We start from the raw sequence: 23,923 nt of genomic DNA on the forward strand, positions 1-23,923 counted from the left end.
CAGTGGTGCTTTCTGAACCAGTACATGCCCTCTCCTCAAGCAGTGACCTTTCTCCTGTGCTTCCAGAAGCATCCAAGTTAGGGCTGGGGAGGAAGGGAGGAAAGGGAAGAGGGAATTATGTCTGGCTACAAGAAATTGGACTTCCTTGCATTTTCCAGCAGACCAAATAAAGCAAAGATAAATAAGATGTCTCAAGATTCCCCCTCAAAAATAAATAACTCCTCCCTGATTGGTGGTTTCTTCCAGCTTGTCACTATAAACCCCAGGAAAATGAATATGCAACTGCAGTGTGCATGAATTATTTGAGTCAAGCATGCTATTCCCCTCCACCGCCTAAGCAAGAATTCGTCAGCTGTAGGCTAAGAGCCAAGACTTCCCAAGACAGAAGCTGGGACAGCAGGGAGGGAAGGGAATGGGCAAAGGCTTAGCAGAGCCCAGGGACAGCAGGGAGTCGATGGGCTGAGGATGGTGCTGCTGGAAGCAGCGGAGGGCGAATGAGTCTTGCTGGCTGCTATAGACTCGTAAGCCATCACCCCAGAAAGTTTGTCCTACCTTATATATATGAAGGGGTGCACATACATTTGATAAATGATCAACTTAGCCCCCCATTATCAGAAGGAAGCAATTGACAGCAGAAGAAAAAACAAAGATGATTTGCAAAACAAGCTGCCAGTATTGGGTGGAGGGAAGAGGCAAAGCCAGCATTAGAAATCAAGAGAAGCCCAGCTAAGGCCTGCAGCCTAAAGGGAGGAGGGGGAGGGTTGGAGTCATTCCGGTTTTACTTCTCTATAGCCCCACTCCTAAAAACATCACCAGAGTCCCTGGCTGGTGCAAACAGTTAACATGCTCGGCTGCTCGCAGAAAGGTTAGAGGTTCAAGTCCACCCAGAGGTGCAAGTCTGCCCCGAGGTGCCTCAGAAGAAAGGCCTGGTGATCTATCTACTTCTGAAAAATCAGCCACTGAAAACCTAGTTTTGAAAGCCAGTTCTACTCTGACACACATGGGACTGCCATAAGTCAGAGTTGACTTGACAGCGACTGGTTTGGTTTTTTGAAAACATTTCTAATTGGCGTTATTCATAGCTCTCCAGTCACGCTGTACCTTTAAATATCTTTTCCTACCACTGAAGGTCCACCACCTGGGTGCTCTTCACAGGACAATCTATTTAAAAACAGCAGCACCCAAGGCACAGGGTCTCCATTGGCAGGACATCCAGCGAGGAGCCAATGCACACGTTAGCAACCAATGTCAATGATGACATGGGTCTAAAGAAAGCTCAGCAGAGACTGGTGGTGATTTGGTGCCCAAATTAAAGCTCAAATGAGTGGGAAGAGCCTAGGGTATTAGAACTATTGGCATTGCTCACTCATGAGCCGGGCAGGCACATCACATAGTGGGAACGAGGTTATCAGACGAAAAGCAGCACACCAACCTCGCTGGGTGCAACTGAAATGTTCCAAGGGGAGGGCCTGGAGTCAATCATTAAATAACAGTCCCACCTGCAAGTTTATATAGTCCCTGTGACCAGCAAATATTCAGCAATTCTCTCTGTAAGAATGGTTCAGCCCCAGAAGACTGCCAAGGAGAGAGCCCTCTGGTTGTAATTTCAAGAGAGAAGTCAAACTCTGAGGTTAGGGGGTTTGAAGGCCAACTCAAAGGCCTACTGGGGCTGGTAGGTCACCCAAGGGGGTGAAGCGGGCTGAGAACAACAGCACAAACCTGATTATCTCTAGCAATTGATTCTCTGGGAGGCAACAGGGAGTAGTGGGGAGCATGGCAAAGGAAACCCCACGTGGCCGTTTGAACAGAGCTGCCACGACTGCAGCCAAGCAGGGACGCCAGCCCAACATTACCAGAAGACCTGATGTTTAAGGACAGTCAGGGATCTAAAATGTTACATGAAATGGAAACAGGGGATCTGGGGTGGAGAAGGGGAGAGTGTTGACACATTGCGGGGTTGGCAATCCATGTCACAAAACAATCTGTGTATTAACTGTCTAATGAGAAACTAATTTGCTCTGTAAACTTTCACCTAAATCACAATAAAAAAATAAATAAAGTGTTACACGAAATCTCAATCTGATTCTCAAACATCAGCAATTCCAGTTTCACAAAACACCATAGGCCACTTTGTGACAGCTGGTGTGGCTCTCCCAGGTCCTAACAGTCCTAAGATAATTTTCAGCGCTGAATTTAAAGGACCCACCCCCATCCCCACAGCAAAGACCCTTCCTACAACCTTACTACTCATATGTTCAGGGTTCCCAGCCACCACTCTCATCCACACAACTGAATCCAGCACTCCATTTTAATACTTTCTGAATTGGTGGGAGAGATAGGTAGTACTTTTTTATTTTATTTATACATTCTAACAAAAGAAAAAATTATAATTTCAGATGATTCAAATTGCATTGTTTTCAAAAATTCTGGGTCTCTATCAACATTCACATAAATATTCACAATCTACTCCCAAAAAGATAAACTCGGGGACTGACAAAGAATAGATACCACCCCATAGTTCTCACATTCACCCCTTCTCTCCCGTGGCAAAAAAAAAAAAATCACACGCGCACACTAAGAAAACAGATGAACACACACAGTGAAGGGCCTAAGTACTGGGAACGGGCAGTTTGATTTGTGCACCAACTGCGCACAGTTAGATGAAGGGGTCTTCAGACAGATGGCTCTGGCACCATGTGCTAGCTTGAGTCCCTACTATGTGCCAGGAGCTTGACACACACCATGTCATTTAATCCTAGCAATGCTACCTGCCCTGTTAGCTTCCCCAAGGAAACTGCAAGAATGGTAGCTGGAAATGCCATCATTCATGAAAGGCAAATAGAAGACTGATGTATGAAATTTTCACTCGTGAGAAAGGATATAGACCTCAAAAATACAGTTTGCTTTTGTGATTACTCAGACATTTGAACTCTAAGGATCACAGAGTATGAGAAAACAAAGTCCTGTCTTCAGAACGTTCACCAGCTCTGACAACTTTATACTTTTAAAAAATATCCACAGCCATGAGATTGGCAAAAATGCAGTGGTACAACGTAGCCAAGGCTAATTATCTCCCGGTGCCTAATCTCCCCCTTCCTCCTTTCAGAAATAGAACCCCTCCGCCCAGAGTAGACAGAAAAATGGCCCCCCAAAGATGTCCACATCCTAATCCCCGAAATCTGTGACTACATACCTAGCATAGCAAAAGGGACATTACAGATATGATTAATTAAGGAACCTGAGATGGGGAGATTATCTTGGTGGGCCCAATGTAATCACTGCTACCCGTTGCTATCAAGTCGATTCTAACTCATAGTGACTCTATAGGACAGAGCAGAACTGCCTCATAGGGTTTCCAAGGCTATAATCTTTACGGAAACAGACTGCCACATCTTTCTCCCACGGAGCGGCTGGTGGGTTCGAACTGCCCATCTTTCAGTTAGCAGTTGAGTACTTAACCACTGGGCCACCAGGGCTCTTTAATGTAATCACTGGGGTCTTTAAAGGATGGAAGATGGACGCAGAAGAGTCAGAGAAGGAGATGTGACAACGGAAGCAGAGGTTGGAGTGATGTCAGGAAGAGTCCGTGAGCCCAGGAATGAGAGTGGCCTCTAGAAGATAGAAAAGGCAAGGAAATGGATTCTCCTCTAGAGCCTTCAGAAGGAGCACAGGCTTGCCAACCCATGTGGACTTCTGACCCTCATAACCGTAAGAAAATAAATTTGTGTTGTTTGACGCCATTAAGTTTGTGGTAATTTGTTATGGCAGCACCAGGAAACTCATACCTCCCACTCCTCCCCCCACCCCAAATTTTCATGGGGCACATGCTGCCCAGCTGGAGATTACATTTTCCCAGACTGCCTTGCCACCAGGTGTGAGAACATCTCTAAATTCTTGCCACAGGTGGAAGTGATGTCAGAAGTCTCCAGATCATAATCTTAACAAAGGGAAGCTGCTTACCCTCCACCTCACTCTCCCAGTGTGCTGGAAGGCAGACATGGTGCTGGGGTGACAACTCCCACCATGCCGACAAAGGCAACAATTAGAAATGGTGGGGGAGCAACAAGAGAGAAGCATCCCGGTCCTTGACAGCCTCACAGAGCAAAGCAACTCACCCACCCTGAACAGTGCAGGGTCAGTAGGCAGTTGCCCGGGAGGGAAATCAATGCCTGTGTTCTTTTGGGGTCTCTGTGACAGCAGTTTAGGCTGCACCCTAAGATGTCTAGGATACCAAATGATGGTGGGAACGGGAAAGAGCAGAACTTTTTATACTCTGAGAACACACATTTTGAAAACCAATTTGTCTTTCTTTTCTAGACCTGAATATTTGCATACTCTCATTCAATGAGTACATTATCTTCTTCACACATTCATTTGTTGGGAACATATGCTGGTACAACCAGTTTGGAAATTCAGCAACTTGAAACCCAGGAAAACCATTCTTTGTCATACACCTTTAAAAAAATACATTGTCCACGCGCACCCGGAGACATTTATTAGAATGGTGATAGGAACTCACCCCATAGTAGCAAAACACTAGAATCAACGCAAAGGGAGAAAGGACAAATACACAGTGGCATAGTCAAACAACGGAACAGCCAACAGTAAAAATAAATGAACTGCAATCAGAGACAATAAGCATGTCACAAGCCTATATGCGGTTTGGATCCCAGTTTTATAAAACTGAAAACAAGCAAAACCAGACAATATGTTTGGGGGGGGGGGTTTGGTTTGTTTAACTTTACTGTGGTAAAATATATATAGTAAAATTTCCCATTTTACACGAAAAGAATTTCAAATTCTCATGGAATCCAGACTTTCCGGTACCACGGAAGCTGAAGAACCCCCGAAATTATTGCCCTAAAATAATCTTTAAACCTTAAAACAATATTGCCTGAAGTCTTCTTAAAACCAAACAATAGTTTAGCTTAACTAGTAAACATGTTTGCCTTGAGCATTATGCTCTTTTGAGAACTATCTATATGGGATCAAGGTGGCAACAGCTACTCAAAAGATTAGGTAGGAACCTTAGAGAGCAGTGAGTTGATGTTACTGCAGCAGGAACAACTCAGAAAAGCAGGCTGAGAATGGCTGCACAACTTGAAGAATGTAATCAATGTCACTGAATTGTACATGTGAAAACCTGAATTGGTGTTTTAGTTGTGTATATTCTCAACAACAAAAAATTATTTTTTAAAAATTCGCCATTTTAACCATTTCTAAGTATACAACTCAATGGCATGAATTACACTTGCCAGACAATATATTTTAAGGGATACATATGTACATAATAAATCTACTTCTTAAAAAGGAAGAGACAACAATGAATGGGTAAACAAAATGTGGTATACACACAAATGGAGGATTAACGAGACTAGAGGGACCCCCAAAGACATGGTCCCCGGACTCTCTGTTAACCCAGAACTAAAACCATTCCTGAAGCCAACTCTTCAGACAAAAATTGGAGTGGACTATGGGACATAAAATAATACTCATGAAGAGTGTGCTTTTTAGTTCAAGTAGATACACAAGACTAAATGGGCGGCTCCTGTCCGGAGGCGGGATGAGAAGGCAGAAAGGGATAGGAGCTGGTTGAATGGACACAGGAAACCCAGGGTGGAAAGGGGGAGTGAGCTGTCACATTATAGGGATTGCAACTAGGGTCACATAACAATACGTGTATATATTTTTGTATGAGAAATTAACTTGAGCTGTAAACTTTCACCTAAAGCACAATAAAAAAACCCAAAACAAATGGAGTATTACTCAGCTATAAAGAGAAATGAAGTCCTGATACATGCGACAACATGGATGAACCTTGAAAACATTATGCTGAGTGAAACCAGTCAGTCGCAAAAAGACAAGTATCGTATGATCCCACTTACATGAAATATCTAGAACTGACAAATATACAGACACCAAAGTTTACTAGTGGTTACCAGGGGCTGTCTGGAGGAAGGGGAAAGGGGGACTCATTGTTTAGGGGACACTGAGCTTCTGTTAAGGGTGATGGAAAATTCTGCAAACATATAATGATGATGGTTGAACAACATGATGAACTTCATGTCACTCAACTGTGCAAGTAAAAAATGTTAAAATGGTGAATGTTTTGTTACGTACATATTTACCACAATGTAAAAGGCAGGGGGAGGAGGGAAAAATAATAATTAAAAAAAAAAGACTCAAGATGGTTGTTTCCTCTAGGGGAGGAGGGAGATGGGATGGAGACAGAGCTCACAGTGCCGTGAGATTCTCATTCTTCCACGGACGGAGGGGCTCACGTCTACATTTTAGAGTGATGCCTGAGGCTGTACACATGACAGATAGATTTTACGTCTCTCAAATATCATACCAACCTTCAGAACTGCTTTTAACGCATAGCCCCGCATGAAGATAAAAGGCCTCAAGCACTGCATGAAGGAAAGATTCTCGCAGTGGTCTGGAGAGAGACGAGACGGGAGAGCCAAGCCGACTCAGAAGACGGTGGCCCAGAGCAGTGCCCTGTCCTCATTGCAAGCAACCACTTCCCTTCTGAAACACACCATCCTGTCTCCTGTGAGTGTTGATTTGAACTTTACTGGGTTCGTTGGTACCTAATTTGTGAATTGGTTTCCGTTTTATAGTTGTAAATGAGCTGAAAGCAAAAGTTCTGAGCTTATATCTAGTTTGCGCCCGTATATTCAAGTAGCGTTATTATCAACAATTTAAGGCAAAACAGGAATTCTTAGAAAATATTTTCCTTTCAAAAGGAACCCCGGCATTACTCATTTGAAAAATCCTGTTCTACTTTGTTTCTAAGTCTCCAGTGAGGAGGGAGTTGCACAGGCCGACTATAAACATTGTTATGTCTCAGAAAGTTGTCTTCTAACTTGATGTGTGTTCTTAAAATGCAGCCCTTTCCTTCTTTCCGGATAAACAGAACTTGTTCAAACAAATACCCTTTGGTTTAGCTGTTTATTTCATTGTGTAGTTCATGAAATAGCCATATCACAAACTCTCCTCAATTAGGGAAATGAAAGTTAACTAAAATGTATCATTTGAGAGAAAGTTTAGAGATCTTTGATATCCTCTGGTTATCAGATCTTACACTTAAGGGGCACTCAATAAACACTTCTAGAATTTCACTGAATTCCAGTATATAGCAGGATTGAGTCACTCAATCTGTTTGTCCTACAAATGCTAGGCAGGTTACTTTCACAACTTTAAAATGTAGCAAAGGGAGAAAGTACATGGTACACATTAACTACCAATGCTTTCTAACCTTTATTATAATGAATTTACGAACTTTCACAGAATCTTGCCCCTTAGAGGACGTCATAAATATTCAACTACTTTTTGCCAGGTACATGAGTTTACATCTGGCATATACTTGGTGGCTGAGGAATGAATACTTTATACAGTGCTGTCAAGAAGGCCTTGCCTGCACCCGGTGTGAGCTTCCTTAGAAAGAAAAGTTGCCAATGTGATAGAGGGGACTAGTGTATCAGTGTCATTGGACTGCTTTGCATCCCCTTGATTGCTAGTGAAAATGAACATCCTCTAAGTTTGTTAAGTGAGCAATACTTGCACCTTTCTGAAGGATCCGTTCATGGTTTTTATGTAAGCATCGAGGGAGGTCTCGATCACTTTGACGCTGCTATCTCTTGGCCTTGTGCATTCAGTTTGTACTTGGATGACATTTAGCATGCACAGATACATTCTTCTACAATTGGTCATTTAACCCATATGTGTTTTCTTTTATTTATGAACAGGAACTTTATCTCCTAATTCCTTAGCATTCATCCATTCCTGACAATTCTTAGTGCCCATGCTTCGTATACAGTAGATGTTCAATAAATCCTTGCTAAGCCAAAAAAAAAGGAAGGCAAGGCTTTGAGATGTTTCTTTCAGACTTGATCCTGGGGTTCCTAGCCACAATCTTTCCCTCATCAGCCCGGTGCTTGGACCCAGATCCCAGCCAAATATAAGGACACATCAATGACCCTGGCCCTTCAGGATACAGCTTTCCCTTGGGTGATGGGGAACCAAGTTCCTTTAAATGCCAGTTCGATGGTGAAAGTGGAAGGAGGGAGGGGAAAAAAAGAAAGAAAAGAAAGCAAACCCCCAAGGGATTCGCCTCTCACTGCACATCCCCTAGCACATCACACCTGAACACTAGCCCAACATTCATCATGTCAAAATGGTGCAATGGAACCGGTACAGCTGCAGAACAGGGAAGTCCCACAGACAGTTTCGTTTAGATGGGAGTGTGTGTCTCTGTCTCTCTCCCTCACTCACACACGCACACCACACACACACCATACACCCAAGGCACACAACACACATACACAGTAGAAGGAATGATGAGCCACAGGAGCACATAGTTTCTTGGCCTAAAGCTGAAAGCAAACACCTGGCTTCAAACCGGTTTGTCCGGTTTGAACCCCTGCTGAGAATTTACACTTCCACCCCCAGATACACTGAATCAGAATCTACATTTTAACAAGATCCCCAGGTGACTCTTATGTATAATAAATTTTGAGAACTACTGCTCTACTAGTGGCTCTCAGTATTGTTCCCTAACCAGCAGTATTAGGATCCGCCTGGGAACTTGTTAGAAATGCAAATTCTCAGCAGGTGTTTGATCCAGAAGGCCTGGTAAAAACAGGGAGGGAAGTACCCTGCTAATCCACATGTCATAGTTTCCCATAGACTTAACTCCTCTTTGCTGTCATCATCACGGGCCATTCCTGTCATTTGAGAGGCTATGGAAACAAAGAATAAATATAAAATTTTGCCCTGCCTACCACCTTAAAGGATTAAAAGGAAAAAAAGGTTCATCACATCCTTACTTATGGTATCAAAATTATGGATGCAACCTAAATGTGCAAATGATGGAAAAAGTTATGTAAACTAAGATGCATGAAGTCAAACATTCAGCTACTAAAAACAATGGTTGTGAAGATAACTATGACATTAAGCAAAAAAAAAAAAATCATGATATATATAGTACATGAACATGTATCCACAAGCATACAGTAAAAAGCCTGGAAAGAAATACACCAACATAAAATGACAGTGGTTGTACCGGGTGTTGGTGGTGGTGTGTGCCAGTGAGTTGATTCCAACTCATGGTGGTCAATTCAGATTCGCCTCTTGCCTATTTTCTAAACTCTACAATATAGTCACTATATATTTATGACAAAATTTTTGTTAAAGGTTAGAGAATACTGGGGCTAGAATAAGAAACAAACATGCTACAACCTGCCCCTCACCTAAACCAGGGTCGAGTCCTTCTATCCCATCCATCCCTCCGGAAGAGGCCACCTCCCTGGCCTCACTCCAGGCCCCTGGGCTCTTCCTGCCCTCCCTCAGGCAGCACCACCCTCCCCATAGGGTGCACACTCCCGGAAGGCTTCCTCTTCCCCAGGGGGACCTGCAGCACACTCCCTGCCATTTCCTCATGTGGCCATTTAGACCTTAAAAAGAAAAAACAACAAAACCTATTGCCACAGGGTCAATTGCACCTAATAAACTATTTTCGTCAGCTAGATTAATTTTTACTGAGAAAAGGAAACGGTAACAGAAGCTGACTCCTGAGGCGTGGGGCCATACTGTGTGGGAAAGGGTTTAAAGGACCATCCTGGGGGCCAGAGGGGTGAGAAAGAAGGGGGTTGCAGGAGAGAAAAGGGTTTGAGGGAAGGGGGTTGGCAGAGCGGGCTTGGGGCTTGAGGGGGTTCAGAGTAGAAATCTGGGGTAGAGGGTGGCACAGTGATTAAAGCGCTTAGCTGCTAAGGAAGGTTAGGAGGCAGTTCTACTCTGTCCTATAAGGTCGCTGAGTCAGAATCTACTCCACAGCAGCAGGTTTTGGTTTGGAGGAGAGGGAAGAGGATGGGAGGGAGGGGAGAAAGAGAATGTTTGAGGGAGAGGGGCTGGGGAGAGAAAGGGAGGAGGAAGAGGAGGAAGGAAGAAGAGGGCAGGAAAGGAAGGGGTGTGGGGAAGGAGGGGGTGTAGACACAGGGAGTGGGGGAGGGGATGGTAAAGAGGGGGTGGGGAAAGAAGGGGAAGGAGAAAAGGTGGGAGAGGGAGAGTAGGGAGGGAGAGGGTGCATGCTGAAAGAGGAGCGGATGGGGAGAGGCTGGGGGAGTGTGAAGGGGAGAGAAGGTGGGAGGGGAAAGAGGGTGGGGAGAGAGGATGGGAGAAGAGGGTGGGGAGAGAGGCAGTGTGGGGGAGAGCAATGGGGGCACAGGGGGCAGAGAAGTGAGGGGACTGGCAAGAAGGGGGGGGCAAGAGATGGGGAGGAAGGGAGAAAGGAGAGGCTGAGAAAGGAGAGGGTGGGGCAAAGAGAAAGGTGGGAGAGGAGGGAAAGGGAGAGGGCAAGCAAAAGCAAGAAAATGAGGGAAGGAAAGCAGGAGAAAGAAAAAGAAAGAGGGTAAGTGAGAGGTGTAGGGGGAAATGGAGAGACTGAAAGGAGGGAAAGAGGGAAGGGAAGGACAGAGAAGCAGAGACGGGAGGGCAGAGGTAGATACTTACTTTAGAGGGAGAGTCCTGAGTCCCCTCCCTGTTTTTTGAGCATCTCTCAGCCTCAGGGGTTAACTCGCCAGGCTGTGGGTGTTTTTCACAATCTCTTCATCTCTTCCTCCATTTAAAAACCCACAGGTTCCCTAAAGAGCCAGAAAATGGCATAACTGCACCCTTCCCCCACCGCGTGCTACCACCAACCCATCCAAGTGCCACCAAAGTCACATCTACACTTTATAAGTGCAGCCAACTCAAAAGGCGAAAGCTATTTCAATTACACAATTTAGGATCTCAAAGGTTTGTAAAAATAAACCCGTTCCTCGGAAGCACAACTGTCCCTGGGGCGAACAGGATCACTTCCTCAGGGGAGGACTCAGACGAAATGAATGTCCTCCATCACTATCTTGCTGGAGAAGCCACACCAGCATACACCAATCATCCCTTTGTCAAGAGAAAACCAGGAGAAATGGGCACACAGCACTTTCACGGAATATGGTTTACAGCTTTGAAGCCTCCTCATTCACAGTCCCTGGCCCAGGAGCACCCCTCCACCCCTGGGGCAGCTCACCAGGCACTATATGCAGGCCTTGTTTGGGTACTAGGTCATTGCAGTGTCCCAGCACCTAGAACACACCTGGCACTGACACCGACACAAGGACTAGACCTGAGCACACCCCTCCCCCACAGATGTGAGCAGACAGCTGACAGAGGTGTACCTCCTGGAGGGGGGAACACTCACTCCAGCAGACTCAGAGTCTCTCTAGCAGGAATTTGGAACTTGGACCAAATCAAATCACTCTTTACAAACGGCCGGAACAGCAGTGTGTGCCCTGTGAAGGATCTGCACAGAGAGAAGGGGACACAGGCAGAGGAGAGATGGCCAGAGCCAGAGGACACACTGGGCAACTGGTGAGCCCTGGTTCCAGGCTCTTCTTAAGACCCAGCTCCTTTGGCACCCTTGGGTTGCATGAGAGACCCCTGTGACCCCATGAAAACCCCTCCCTTTTTCAGGTTGAGAAGCCCTAGTGGCGCAGTGGTTACAGCGCTCAGCTGTGAACCGAAGGGTTGGTGGCTCGAACCCACCAGCCGCTTCTCAGGAGAAAGATGTGGCAGTCTGCTTCTGTAAAGATTAACAGCCTTGGAAACCCTCTGGGCAGTTCTACCCTGTCCTATAGGGTCACTGAGAGTCAGAATCGACTTGACGGCAATGGGTCTGGTTTTTTGGTTTGGTTTTCAGGTTAGCAGGCCATGTTGGACTTCCACTACTCACAATGTGAAAGTAGGAAGACAGGTCCTGGCTTGGTTAAGAACCCAGGTTTAGATGGGTTAGGATCCAGGACATGGTTTCTTTCACTGAAGAAGTAAGATCAGTTGAGAGTCAGGAGCGCCCAGCAGAATCTCCTAGACAACGCTTTCAACATACAGCTGTCCCTCCATCAAAGTCGGATAGGGAGGACCACAGCACAGGGTTCCAGTGCATGTCCCCAGGAAAAACCAAACTCACCAGCTAGACAGAACTTCTCCCATCATGAACAAACACCATGTAAAAAGGAGAGAAAAAATAACAGAAATACTTATCTGCTGATATACGTATGAAATCTCCCTAGAAGAACACACGAGAAACAACATACCAAGTCTACTGGGGTCTACTGGCAGTCACAGAATAGCTGGATGACAGGGGTGGGAAGGAGATTTTTAACTTTTTACCCTTTTTCACTTTTTGAATTTTACATCTTGTGAATATATAATCTATTCCAAACACTAAATTTAAAAAATAAGTCTAAAATTTTTCAATAAAGCAGCTATGGTCTCTATACTCAACAAACAGATGAAACAGCATGTGAACTGCTTCCCCTTTAAAATGTTTTCAGTTAGTGACACCCCAACCCCCATTCTCCCCAGCCTACAACCACCACTACCCCCATTAAAGCCAATTACATACAGCAAGTAGCTTTCCTTTCATTTGTTTTCTGACAGTCAAAGCGAGCAATTAAGCTAAAAGTCACCATCAATTAACAAACACTTATTCTGCCCAACCTTCCTCAGGTACCACTGATGAGCTAATTGTCAGACTGTGTCTGGGTTGACAACTCAGGTCTCCAGCTAATATTTTGTTGAAAAAAAAGGGCAGTGAGAAATCACTGGTTAAGTGGTTAAAAACTGTACCATTATGTTCGAGTTGTATTTTTTCATGATCAAAATAGAACAGAAGCATAATCCATTTAGGAAGCCATTCATGTCAAATGAATTTCCTCCAGAAGCTAGCACCCAGAACAGTCTGGTGAAGAAAATGGAGATCCATGAAGAAGCTGGCTAAGGAGGTGCTGTTGTTAGTTGCCATCGAGTCAATTCTGACTCATGGCGACCACATCTGTGCAGAGTAGAACTGCTTCATAGGGTGTTTCTGCTTTCGGAAGCAGATTGCCAGGCCTTACTTCCGAGGTGCCTCTGGGTGGATCTGAAACGCCAACCTTTTGGTTAGTAGTCCAGTGCTAAGGAGAGAGAGGAGCAAAACAAGGAAGGACTTTTCCAGCCCTCGCCCAAAACCAGGTTCAAGCACCTCCTTCTAGCTCCAGGCACAAAAATAAGTACTAGTTGGAATAATTAGATAGGACTGAAGCTAATTAAAGACTTTTCACACAGGGGAAGGGGGAAGCTGGATAAAACTGGTGCAGCCCCAGAGGACCGGACCTAGAACATGGCCCCAAGTCCTCTAAGTCTAGAACAGTCCAGAAAAATTCAGAGAAAACACAAGGGCTGGTATTTGCTGACTGGTAAGAAGTTGAAGTTTAAGGAGATGGTATTTAAACTGTCTATAGATGTTTTAAGGAGTCCTGGTGGTGCAGTGGTTAAACTGCTCAGCTGTAAACCAAAAGGCTGGTGATTCGAACCCACTAGCTGCTCCATGGGAGAAAGATGTGGCAGTTTACTTCAGTAAAGATTACAGCCTTAGAAACCCTATAGGGCAATTCTACTTGGTCCTATAGGTTGCTATGAGTCAGAAGCGATTCAACAGCAATGGGTTTTTTTGGTTTTTGTGTTTTATACATGCTGTAAGGAGCCCTGGTGGCACAGTGGTTAAAGTGCTCAACTGCTAACCAAAAGGTCAGCAGTTCGAACTCGCCAGCTGCTCCGCAGTAGAAAGGTGAGGCAGTCTGCTTCTGTAAAGATTTACGGCCTTGGAAACCCTATGGGGCAGTTCTACTCTGTCCCATAGCGTCGCTATGCGCTGGAATTGACTCCACCGCAGTGGGTTTGGGTTTTGGTTATACATGTTGTACTATACTGAGTGCTCAAGGACTTCGATTTGTTATGTAAAAGAAATAATTGAGTACTATATTTAAATATTTATAGTATTTAATACAAGACACTATGGAAAAAACAGCAATGTGAATTCAATAGCACTTCATCCTGCCACTCTGTCCCCTACACCTGGGGATGGACAAGCCTCCTGCAAGTGTCCCCACCACTCCCTGGCTACCAGAAGGAAGGAAGAAGAGGCCTTTACTGTGCTTTTCTTGCCAAATGAATACTGTTCAGTTAGAACAAACATCATAGGATTAGTGTTTTTTTCCTTCCTAAGGAACCCTGGTGGTGCAATGGTTAAAGCGCTTGGGTGCTAACCAGAAGGTCAGCAGTTCAAAATCACCAGCCACTCTGTGGGAGAAAGATGTGATAGTCTGCTTCCATAACGATTACAGCCTTGGAAACCCTATGGGGCAGTTCTACTCTGTCCTATAGGGTCGCTATGAGTCAGAATTGACTCGACGGCAGTGGGTTTTGTTTTGTTTTATATTTAGTCGTAGAAAAACTAAAACCAAACCCGTTGTGGTCAAGTCAATTCTGACTCATAGCAACCCTATAGGACAGAGCAGAACTGCCCCCACAGGGTTTCCAAGAAGCGGCTGGTGGATTTGAACAGCCAACCTTTTGGTTAATAGACGACCACTTAACCACTGCGCCACCAGGGCTCCATAAGGCTAACTATAAGAACAGTCTATCACTGAGTTAATGCCCACAAACTACCTTTTGCTTTGTAAGTGTCTCCTAATGGAAACTATGAAACTGCCTGTGAAATATTTATTTGTAAACTAACTATCAGGTTGCAAATCCAGCACTTCTAATCAACCAGGTTGCCACTGCACCTCTGCCAACCGGAGGGGCCGAAGAATCACGGCACTCCATCAGCCCTCGGCGTGTGAATCGGGCAGATACAGTTGGCAATGCAGGGCTTTGCCCCATGATTCAAATATTCTCAGTAAAGTTACCCAAGTTAACTAACTCACATATGCTTCAGGACATCAAAGGAAATTCAAAATTCTCCCACAGGATGAAAGGTACATGGCCCAGAGAGGTGGCAGAGAGCAAAGATGAAGTGCCTTCCAAAGAAAAGAGCCAACCAAAAAAACAGAAGTGGTAAACAACAAAGCCATACTTTCCCTTTTCCTATATTCCTCTGGAATCTCAGCTGGGCTCCTTGGCCTTCTGCCAAGTGTTCTCCAAAGCAGCTGGACTGTCCAGGAACCCCCAGAGGGCACCGAGTCTAATCTTTAGGTAAAAACTTACCAGGGAAACAGCCTGTAGAGCAGCTACTAAGGGACCAGTAGTGCCCGTTCATTTACACTGAAAGGCAGTCCGGTTCTGCGGCTAGCAGACCACGTCACTGCGCCTCCCTGAGCCTCAGTTTCACCCTCTGATGACCTGGGCCATGACTGCCAAGGACTCTCCCAGCTCTTCAATTCCAAGAACCAATGTGCGAGTGGCAGAAGGACCTGTCATCCAGCCTAGCAGCCCATCCCACCAGGAAAGCAAAACACGAGGGGGGCCAGACACAGCAAGAAAATCAGCTTTAACCACTTGTGCCCCAAAGCCCTCATGTCTCTGCAGGTTCACGACGCAGGTATTGACAGAAGATGGGGCAACAGCTGTGTTAAGATACTTTCTACAAAATGGTGAAAGAGAGTGCCAGAGAGTCCTGCTCTCCAGACACTTCTTGCTTCATTCATAAAACGAAGGCTGTGGCTACAGAAGCAAGCCTTATGCTCTGGACTGGCTCATGACAAAGTAAGCAAAGGGGCCTTCAGCCATCTGTGTTAATAAGCCCCTGTGGTGCCTTCAGCACGACTGACATTTGGGGTCGGATCACTCTTTGCTGTGGGGACTGTCCTCTGCACTGTGGAATGTTTACCAGACATTGCCACCTGTCCCTCGGGGTGGGGGGGGGGACAGAATCACCCTGAATTGAGAACCATTGCTGCAGAGAATTTTCTATCTTGAAACTTGCCATTCTTTATTGAAGCCATGTGACATCTGTGAGGTTACCCTCATCTTCATCCACTGTGGTGCCACGCAGGCCATCATGAGCTGTCAACAAATCGCCGCTGTCAGCAAGCTTTGCCCAGGGGAGTCTATGGTTCACACACTCCTGGCAGCCCACGGCCTCAGAAAAATGCAAGTAGTAACAGTACTTAGGTAAAAGGGTTGCTCATTCATTCATTAACATATGGCACTTACTGTAGGCCAGGCAATGAGGCAGGGCAATACAGGAGACCCAGTACTCACTTCATGGGGGGGTGTGATAGCTTGAATAATGCCCCCCAAAGGTGTCCATGCCCCAATCCCCAGAACCTATGACTATGTTACCTTACATGGCAAAACGAACTTGGTAGGTGTGATTAAATTAAGGATCCTGAGATGAGGAGATTATCCGGGATTAACCAGTTAGGCCTAATGAAATCACCAAAAAAACATCAAACCACTTGCATCAAGTCTCATAGCAACCCCACATGTGCAGAGTAAAACTGCTCCATAGGGTTTTCAATGGCTGATTTTTTAGAAGTAGATCACCACACCTTTCTTCCAAGGCGCTTTTTGGTTAGCAGCCGAGTGCATTAACCGTTTGTACTATCCAGGGACTTCAATGTAATAACAGCTATCTTTATAAGAGGGAGGAGGAGGGTCAGAGGCAGAAAGGAGATGTGACAACAGAAGCAGAGGTCGGAGTGATGCAGTCACAAGCCAAGAAATGTGGGCAGCCTCTAGAAGCTAGAAAAGGCAAGGGAATGAATTTTTCCATAGAGCCTCCAGAAAAGAATGCAGCCCTGCTGACACCTTGATATGGGCCCAGTGAGACCCATTGTGGACTTCTGACCTCCAGAACCGTAAGAGAATACATTGGTGTTGTTTTAAGTCATTGGGTTTGTGGTCATTTTTTACAGCAGCACTAGGAAGCTTAGGCTTCGCTAAGGTGCCCAGGATCTAGAGCATTTGCAAAAGAATGGAGACATGGGCTCAATTCCAGAAACATTTGGGTTGGAAGGGGTGGAGAGAAAGGAGAGGGGAAGGAGGAAAAGGCAAGGCAAACATCAGAGTACCTATAAAAGTGACAGGAAAGATGGCAATCCCTTCAATGACAGTGAGTAAAAGAGGCAGGGTTGAGTTCAGTTTCCATCATGTTAAGTTTGAGGTATCTAAGACACACCTGGGTGAAATTATCTAGACGGAAGGGAATAGTAATGAATATGCTAATATTGGTCAAATTCATCACTATTCCTCACCTTCTACTTAAGCTTACCATATGCCAGGCACAGGAACAGAACAATGACCAAGACAGATGCACTTCCTGCCCTCGTGTCACCTACAATCAGGTAGGTTTCACGCACAGGATGGAGATCAAGAGTGGGATAGAGACTTGAGCATCAGCAATAGGGGATACCTGAATCAGCAAACTGGTTGAGCTCACTCAAGGACACAGGTTCCATGTTAAGAGGACCAGGAATAGTACCATCCCAGAGGTGGACAGGGGTGCAGGAACCAGCAAAGGAGGAAGGAGCAGTAAAGAGAAACAAGGAGTAAATAGGGGTGTCCTAAAAGTCAAGGAAAAAAAAGAGTTTCACACAGTCTCAAAAGCAAGCCACAGTTAAGTCAAAAATGCTGAAGCCGGTCAGAGACTGTGGACTTTGCAATTAAGGAGATCGATCATTCATCAGTTACATTAGCATGAGCAGTTTCCAAAACACAGGCACGCAGAGGACAGTGGTGCTGGCAAGTGAAGGGCAGGCTAAGCAGGTAAAGACAGCCAAGAAAAAGTAGCTGTTTCAAGAAATAAAGTAGACAAGAGGAGAGAAAAAAGAGAAATGCAAGGTATAACATTAAGGCGGCTTTATTAACAGAATTTAAAAAGTCTAAATTGAAAACCAAAGATGGAATCTTTTCAAGGAGGGAGATGGTGGTTGACTAGTAACACCAGACTACTCAGGAAAACCAAGTCCACCATAAGGGCAGTGTGAGAGGCAGAGTGATGGCCCCTCAAAGATGCCCAGGCCCTAATCCCTGGAACCTGTGAGTATGGTGTTTTACGTGGCCAGGAGGAATTAAGGTTGTCGATGGAATTAAGGCTGCTAATCAGCTGATCTTGAGATGGAGAGATTACCCTGGATTCTCCAGGTGGGCCCAAAGCAATCACCGGGGCCATTAAAGTGGAAAACAGAAGCAGGACAGAGACAGTATCAGAGTGAGACAGCATGAGATTCTACGGGCCATTGCTGGCTCTGAAGATGGAAGGGGGCCACAGCTAAAGAATGTGGGCCGCCTCTAGAGGCTGGAAAAGGCAAGGGAACGAATACTCCCCAAGGGCATTCAGAATGCAGCCCTGCCGACCCCTTGATTTCAGCCTAGTGAGACCTATGTTGGACTTCTGGCCTCCAGAATAAATGTGTTGTTTTAAGCCACTAAGTTTGTGATAATTTGTTACAGCAGCAATAGAAAACTAATACAGGTATCAAGTATAGAAAAGTCATAAATATCAAAACCCCTAATAATGTGAATAACATATTTAATTTTATTGTGGCAAAATATATAACAAAAAATCGCCATTTTCACCATGCTTAAGTGTACAATTGAGTGACATTAACTACATTCACCATGTTGTACAACCATCACCACTATTTCCAAAAGTTCTTCATCACCCGAAACAGAAACTCAGCACCCCTTCAACAAGAGGTCCCCATCCTCCTCTCCTCCCAGCCCCTAATAACCACTAACAACTTTTGACTACGCATGTCTATCCTAGATATTTCATATAATGGGATCATATTTGTCCTTTTGTGTCTGACTTATTTTACTCAGTATAATGTTTATGAGGTTCTCATCCATGTCGTAGCATGTATCAGGACTTCATTTCTCTTTATGGCTGAGTAATATTCCATTGTATGGCTATACCGCATTTTGCTTATCCATTCATCTGCTGATGGACACTTGGGCTGTTTCCACCTTTTGGCTATTGTGAATGCTGCTGCAATGAACATTGGTGTATATGTATCTGTTTGAGTCCCTGCTTTCAATTCCCTGGGTCTATACCTAGGAGTGAAACTGTTTGGTCATACAGTAGTTCTATGTTTAACTTTTTGAGGAACTGCCAAACTTTTCCACAGTAGCTGCACTATTTTACATTCTCACCAGCAGTGCACAGGAACAATATATTTTTTAACTCTCTTCTATACAGGGAGGGAGGGAAAGAAAGATGATGGGAAAGACCTGTGTGATACTCTGGCTAAAAGTCCAAATTACTAACACTGAGCTCGGCCAGCTGATGTCACTAATGCCCAGGTGTTGGAGGTCTGGCTTGAACTGGCTTTACTGGAGAATAAACACTGTACTGTATTAGTAACTCCACGAGAGGTTTGTTTTGAGCTAGGAACATATTTTCCTCCTTCTCTCAGGTCATATGACACTTCTAGAACAGCATTTTATTTTATGAACAGAGCGCCGGGTATTCTTCAGTGAATCCTGCACAATGGTCCTCAGCTTTCTCTTCTCTAAAACAGGGAGGCCCTAGTAGAGCCGTGGCTCTCACACCAGAGGAGTCCCTGGGTGGTACAAACACTTCATGCACTCACTGCTAAGTGAAAGGCACCCAGAGGTGCCTCAGAAGAAATCAGCCATTGAAAACCCTATGGAGCACAGTTCTCCTCTGACACATGGGGTTGTCATGACTTGGAGTTGACTCCATGGCAACTGGTTTTCTCCGCCTGCTTACAACACAGATTGCCGGGCCCTATCCCCAGAGTTTCTGATTCAGTAGGTCTGGGGTGGGGCCCGAAAATTTGTATCTCTAACAGGTTCCCAGGGGAGGCTCATGCTGCTGGTCAAGGACCACACTCTGAGAACCACTGAATTAGAGGCTCTCCTTCTCTAACAAAGGAGCACTGGTGGCACAGTGGTTAAGCTAACCTAAAGGTCGGCAGTTTGAACCCACCAGCCGCTCAGCGGCAGAAAGATGTGGCAGTCTGCTTCTGTAAAGATTTACAGCCTTGGAAACCCTATGGAGCAGTTCTACTCTGTCCTATAGAGTTGCTCTGAGTCAGAATCGACTCGACGGCAATGGGTTTGATTTTGGGTGTCTTCTCTAACGTCATGAGGATTCCAGTTTTTTCCTCCCCTGCCTTGCTCTGTGTTACTCTTCACCTGATATAGCACTTCCGTTTACTTGTCCACTTTGCTTAATGTTGAAGAACTATCCCCAGGCTACAGCTGGCCAATATGAAGGAAGTAGCCACAGAATATACCTAGAAACCTGTTCTCCTCACCCACCATCACCAGTTGTCTGGCCCCACTCATCACTTAGTTAACTCCGAGAAACAGAGAAGCCATCAGGGAGCTGGCCTGGACTATCAGTTGGGCCTCAGTGTTGCTACAAGTTGACCAACACTCACAGCTGGTCTAAGTGTTCTGTTGAACGTTAAGTGTTTCCCAGAACACCAATATAAGACAAGGCCACTCTGTGACCATGACAGATCCAGGCAAAATCAGAAGCACTGTGTAATCATGTCTGAACACAGACAAAACATGAACCTTCTCCAAATCACAAAAATAACCAAAATATCTCCCAATCCTGGTTAATATGCATGACTGCTGCTTCTTTAGCAATTACAGCTGTAGCCTCACTCTATGTTTCCCTCCTTGTAGACAAGACTTAGAGGTCCCTGGGTGGCACAAATGATTTGCTCTTGGCTACTAACCCAAAGGTTGGTGGTTCAAACCCACCCAGCAGCAGCACCGTGGAAGAATGGCCTGATGATCCACTTCCATAAAGATTACCGCCAAGAAAGTCTTATGGAGCTCAGTTCTACTCTGTAACACATGGGGTCGCCATGAACTGGAATCAACTCAATGGCAACAAGTTTGGTTTTGTTTTTCTAGATAAGATTTATTAAGATACCCAATCATAGAATTACCCCTGCTTCCCCGACAGCATCCAATCCAGAACAAAGCCTTGCTTTCCTTCAACCTGCCCTAAAATCACTTGACACACACCACCTAAATCCTAGAAAAAGTGCTTTCTACCACCCTCGTGCTGAGACATCCCACGGTTCCCCCATGGTGCTCATTCTCCCTCGACTGAAAAATCAATCCAGCCTGTTCAACGCCAGGTGTGTTCCTGGTGGCCTGACGGAGACAGTGACAGCTCCTTCTCAACCTTCAGGTTTCAGCTCAAACATAATCTCCCCAAAGAAATTATCCTTAACCCCCTTTGGACTAAGTCAGATTCCCCTTCTCTACTTTTCCTTCATGAGACCTACCCTGGCTTATAATTACATACTGTTATGAATACTGCATTAAAGTCTTCCTGCTCCACTAGACTGAAAAGCCCACACCAGCAGGTCTCTGTGTGTTGTGCTCCTGTTTCTAGCACAATGCCTGGCACACACTCGTTCAATAAACATTTGTTGGATACATGGATGAATACCGACTATTGTATACAACAGACTTTAAAATAAAAATACAAGAGTGGATAAGAGAATGTCAGTAATGCAAAAAGAACTGAAGTCATAAGAGAAGAAACAACCAAGGTCTGTGTAAGCAGGACAATAGCAAGGTTTTGGTCCTACCATGATGGACATAAGGGAGCAAAGGTCATGTACGATAAAGGTGGAAGCCTCTTCTTCCATTTCTATCTCAAGACTTGTTTGTGGAAACCAACGCACTACATTCACTTTAGTTTAAGATAAAACAGTCTATGTAATACATTCCTAAGAACAGTTCAAAAATTGTTGTTATTCTGGAATTCTTTAAATGAATATCAATTGCTGGGCCTGCAAATCCTTCATTACCTACAGATTTAGGTTGTAACAATATTTATACAATTATAAGAAGCTTTCCTTGTACCTGGCACCATAGGCATCTCCTCTCCAGCTCAGAGGACACGTTAGTAAGCAGCCTTTTGTAAGAGATCATTTCACAACTAACCAGCTTCATTTCAGGGCTAGGAATTTAATATTTTTCAGTTATTTTTCAGATCAAAGACTGCATAATACAGTTTTATTGTGTTATCCATCAACAGAAAAATCATTATCAGGCCAGGTAAGAATGCAAGTGTATCAAATTGATGAACTGGACACATTTTCTGAAAACCAGAGAGACTTGGAGGCTGGGAAGGGGGGTGTGCCTGTGTCTGTACTTCAGAAAACAGTACTGTTAGGTCACGCTATCAGAAAACATACAGAAGCAATTGTTAACTATCTGTACTTCATCACAAATATGCTGCTGAAGATGCTCTGGAAAATAGTAGGTGATCTTTAGCCACAAACTACTACTAGCATCTTAAACCCCACTATGAACCTTTTTATGAATAACACAACATTGTTCATTTTAATTTTATCACCTCTAAGCATTAACACCCAAAATAAATGAAAATCCATTTCTGGCTTTTTCTCCCCTCAGTAATGGTTACAGTAAAAAAAAAAAAAAAAAAAAAAAAGATTCCACTTGATGGAACTGTAAACTGGAGAGGCACTCTCTGATTTTCTTAGGGGTTCTAAATAACGAAAACAGTTCAGACCTGAAATGATAAACAGGTCTGTTTTTTTTTTTTTTTAAAGGGACCCAGCCCTCTTCCCACTGAAATATATAAAGCATAATTCACCACACAGTAGCTCCGCCATGGGAGAAGACATTCAGATACAACTTCTTTTTGTGTGACCCTCTCAGTAACCCACCCAAAACAAAAGGTGATCAAAACAGCCTTTTTGATTAGGTCAGGAGAAACAAATTCATTACTAAACCGTAGCATTTAAACTATGTACTTTTGTTAACGAACTAATTCATCTTATCAGAAGCCAAAGCAAAACAAGAATGTGAGCTAAGTGTTTTGTCTCCCACAAAGTAGGAGGATCTCATACTCATTCATTCATTCAAAAAATATTTATTTAGGTCCCACTCTGTGCCAGGCACCGGTAAAACAGACGCCATTCTTACGGTCCTGGAGCTCAGTGGGGGAGATAAACATTAAAAAATCTCACAAACATGTAACACTGCTATTAAAAAAAAAAACCAAAAGGTGCTAATACGAGAAAGGGTAACAGAGAAGAACTAATTTAGACTGGGGGTGGTGTGGCGATCAGAGATAGGCGCTACGAAAAAAGTGACATGCAAGCTGAGAGGCCATCAGATCATCACGACTTCAGACAAGGAAAACCGTTTTTTTGGCAAATAACCCATCAGTGGGATTTCAACTTTGCCTGTCAACACCTGACTGGGGTAAACCTCCCATTTTCCAGCGCATCTGTCTTCATAATCATTCCTATGACTGCTCGCCTATCATTGTCTGACTGGTGTACCCAAATCCTATTACCTGAACACTGAAAGGTCTCACTTTATTATGATTTATTACAATCGAAAGCCTTCCTATGCTGGGCCTAGAAACATCCAAAAACAATCTGCCAGAGGCGTGAAAAACAGCGAGACTGGCTGTCCGCAAAATGAACAGTCCTTGGGTGGACCAAACGTTTACTAGCCCTGGCAATCACAAGTCCTTTGCCCAATCAAGTGGCGACTCCTCTAGGCGGCAAGGTGGCGCCAATACTCCGGGGTCCATACCAGATGGGACCCAGGGGGCCTGACCGCTAGTTGCCAACTTGGAACTGATGTTTGATCAGTCAATCATGGACCAGGTCGCCGTTTCCAGGTCCCTGACCCTGCAGCCTTAGAGAAGGGTGTGGGCAGTGGCCTTTGAGCATCACGGAGTCGAGAGCCCGCCGGGCTGCAGGCAAGCAAGGAGGGTCAGGGCCGGGAGGAAGGGGTGCGGGGGCGGCGCGCCAGGCGGGGTCCCGGGCGTCCCCCGCCCGCCGTCAGCCCCGGGCAAAGGCAACCCGGCCCCCTCCCCGGCCGACCCCGTGAGCGTCGCGCAGGGCCGAGCCTCCGCGCCCGACCCCAGCGTCGCAGGGCCGAGGGGTACGCGCGGGCAAGAAAAATGGCCCGGCCGGGGCTCTCCCCGCCCACCCGAAAAGCCAGCCACACCCCCGCCACCCGCGCCCCGCGGGTACCACCGGTCCGCGTGGCTCGCCAGGGACGAGCTCGCGAGAGGACCGGCTCGTCAGACACGGGCTGGTCAGGGACAACGCGGTGGGAGCACGGGCGCGAGGCG

The 23,923-nt window shown here is 45.2% G+C and overlaps 1 protein-coding gene across 2 annotated transcripts in view; it reads right to left on the bottom strand.

Moving 5' to 3' along the window:
* The window catches only part of SH3KBP1 (SH3 domain containing kinase binding protein 1), a 407,394-nt gene that overhangs the window by 381,057 nt on the left and 2,414 nt on the right, over nt 1-23,923 (bottom strand). The window contains exon 1 of one of the 2 annotated variants that reach the window (XM_023737265.1): nt 10,513-10,551. The exons of the other annotated variant lie outside the window; for it this stretch is intronic. Within the exon in view, the coding sequence (XP_023593033.1) occupies nt 10,513 (1 nt within the window). The 5' untranslated portion in view covers nt 10,514-10,551. Of the gene's footprint in view, nt 1-10,512; nt 10,552-23,923 lie in introns of those variants that run through there. 2 annotated transcript variants of the gene reach the window in all.

Source organism: Trichechus manatus, unplaced genomic scaffold (assembly GCF_000243295.1).
Source record: "Trichechus manatus latirostris isolate Lorelei unplaced genomic scaffold, TriManLat1.0 scaffold00100, whole genome shotgun sequence".
Classification (NCBI taxonomy): domain Eukaryota; kingdom Metazoa; phylum Chordata; class Mammalia; order Sirenia; family Trichechidae; genus Trichechus; species Trichechus manatus.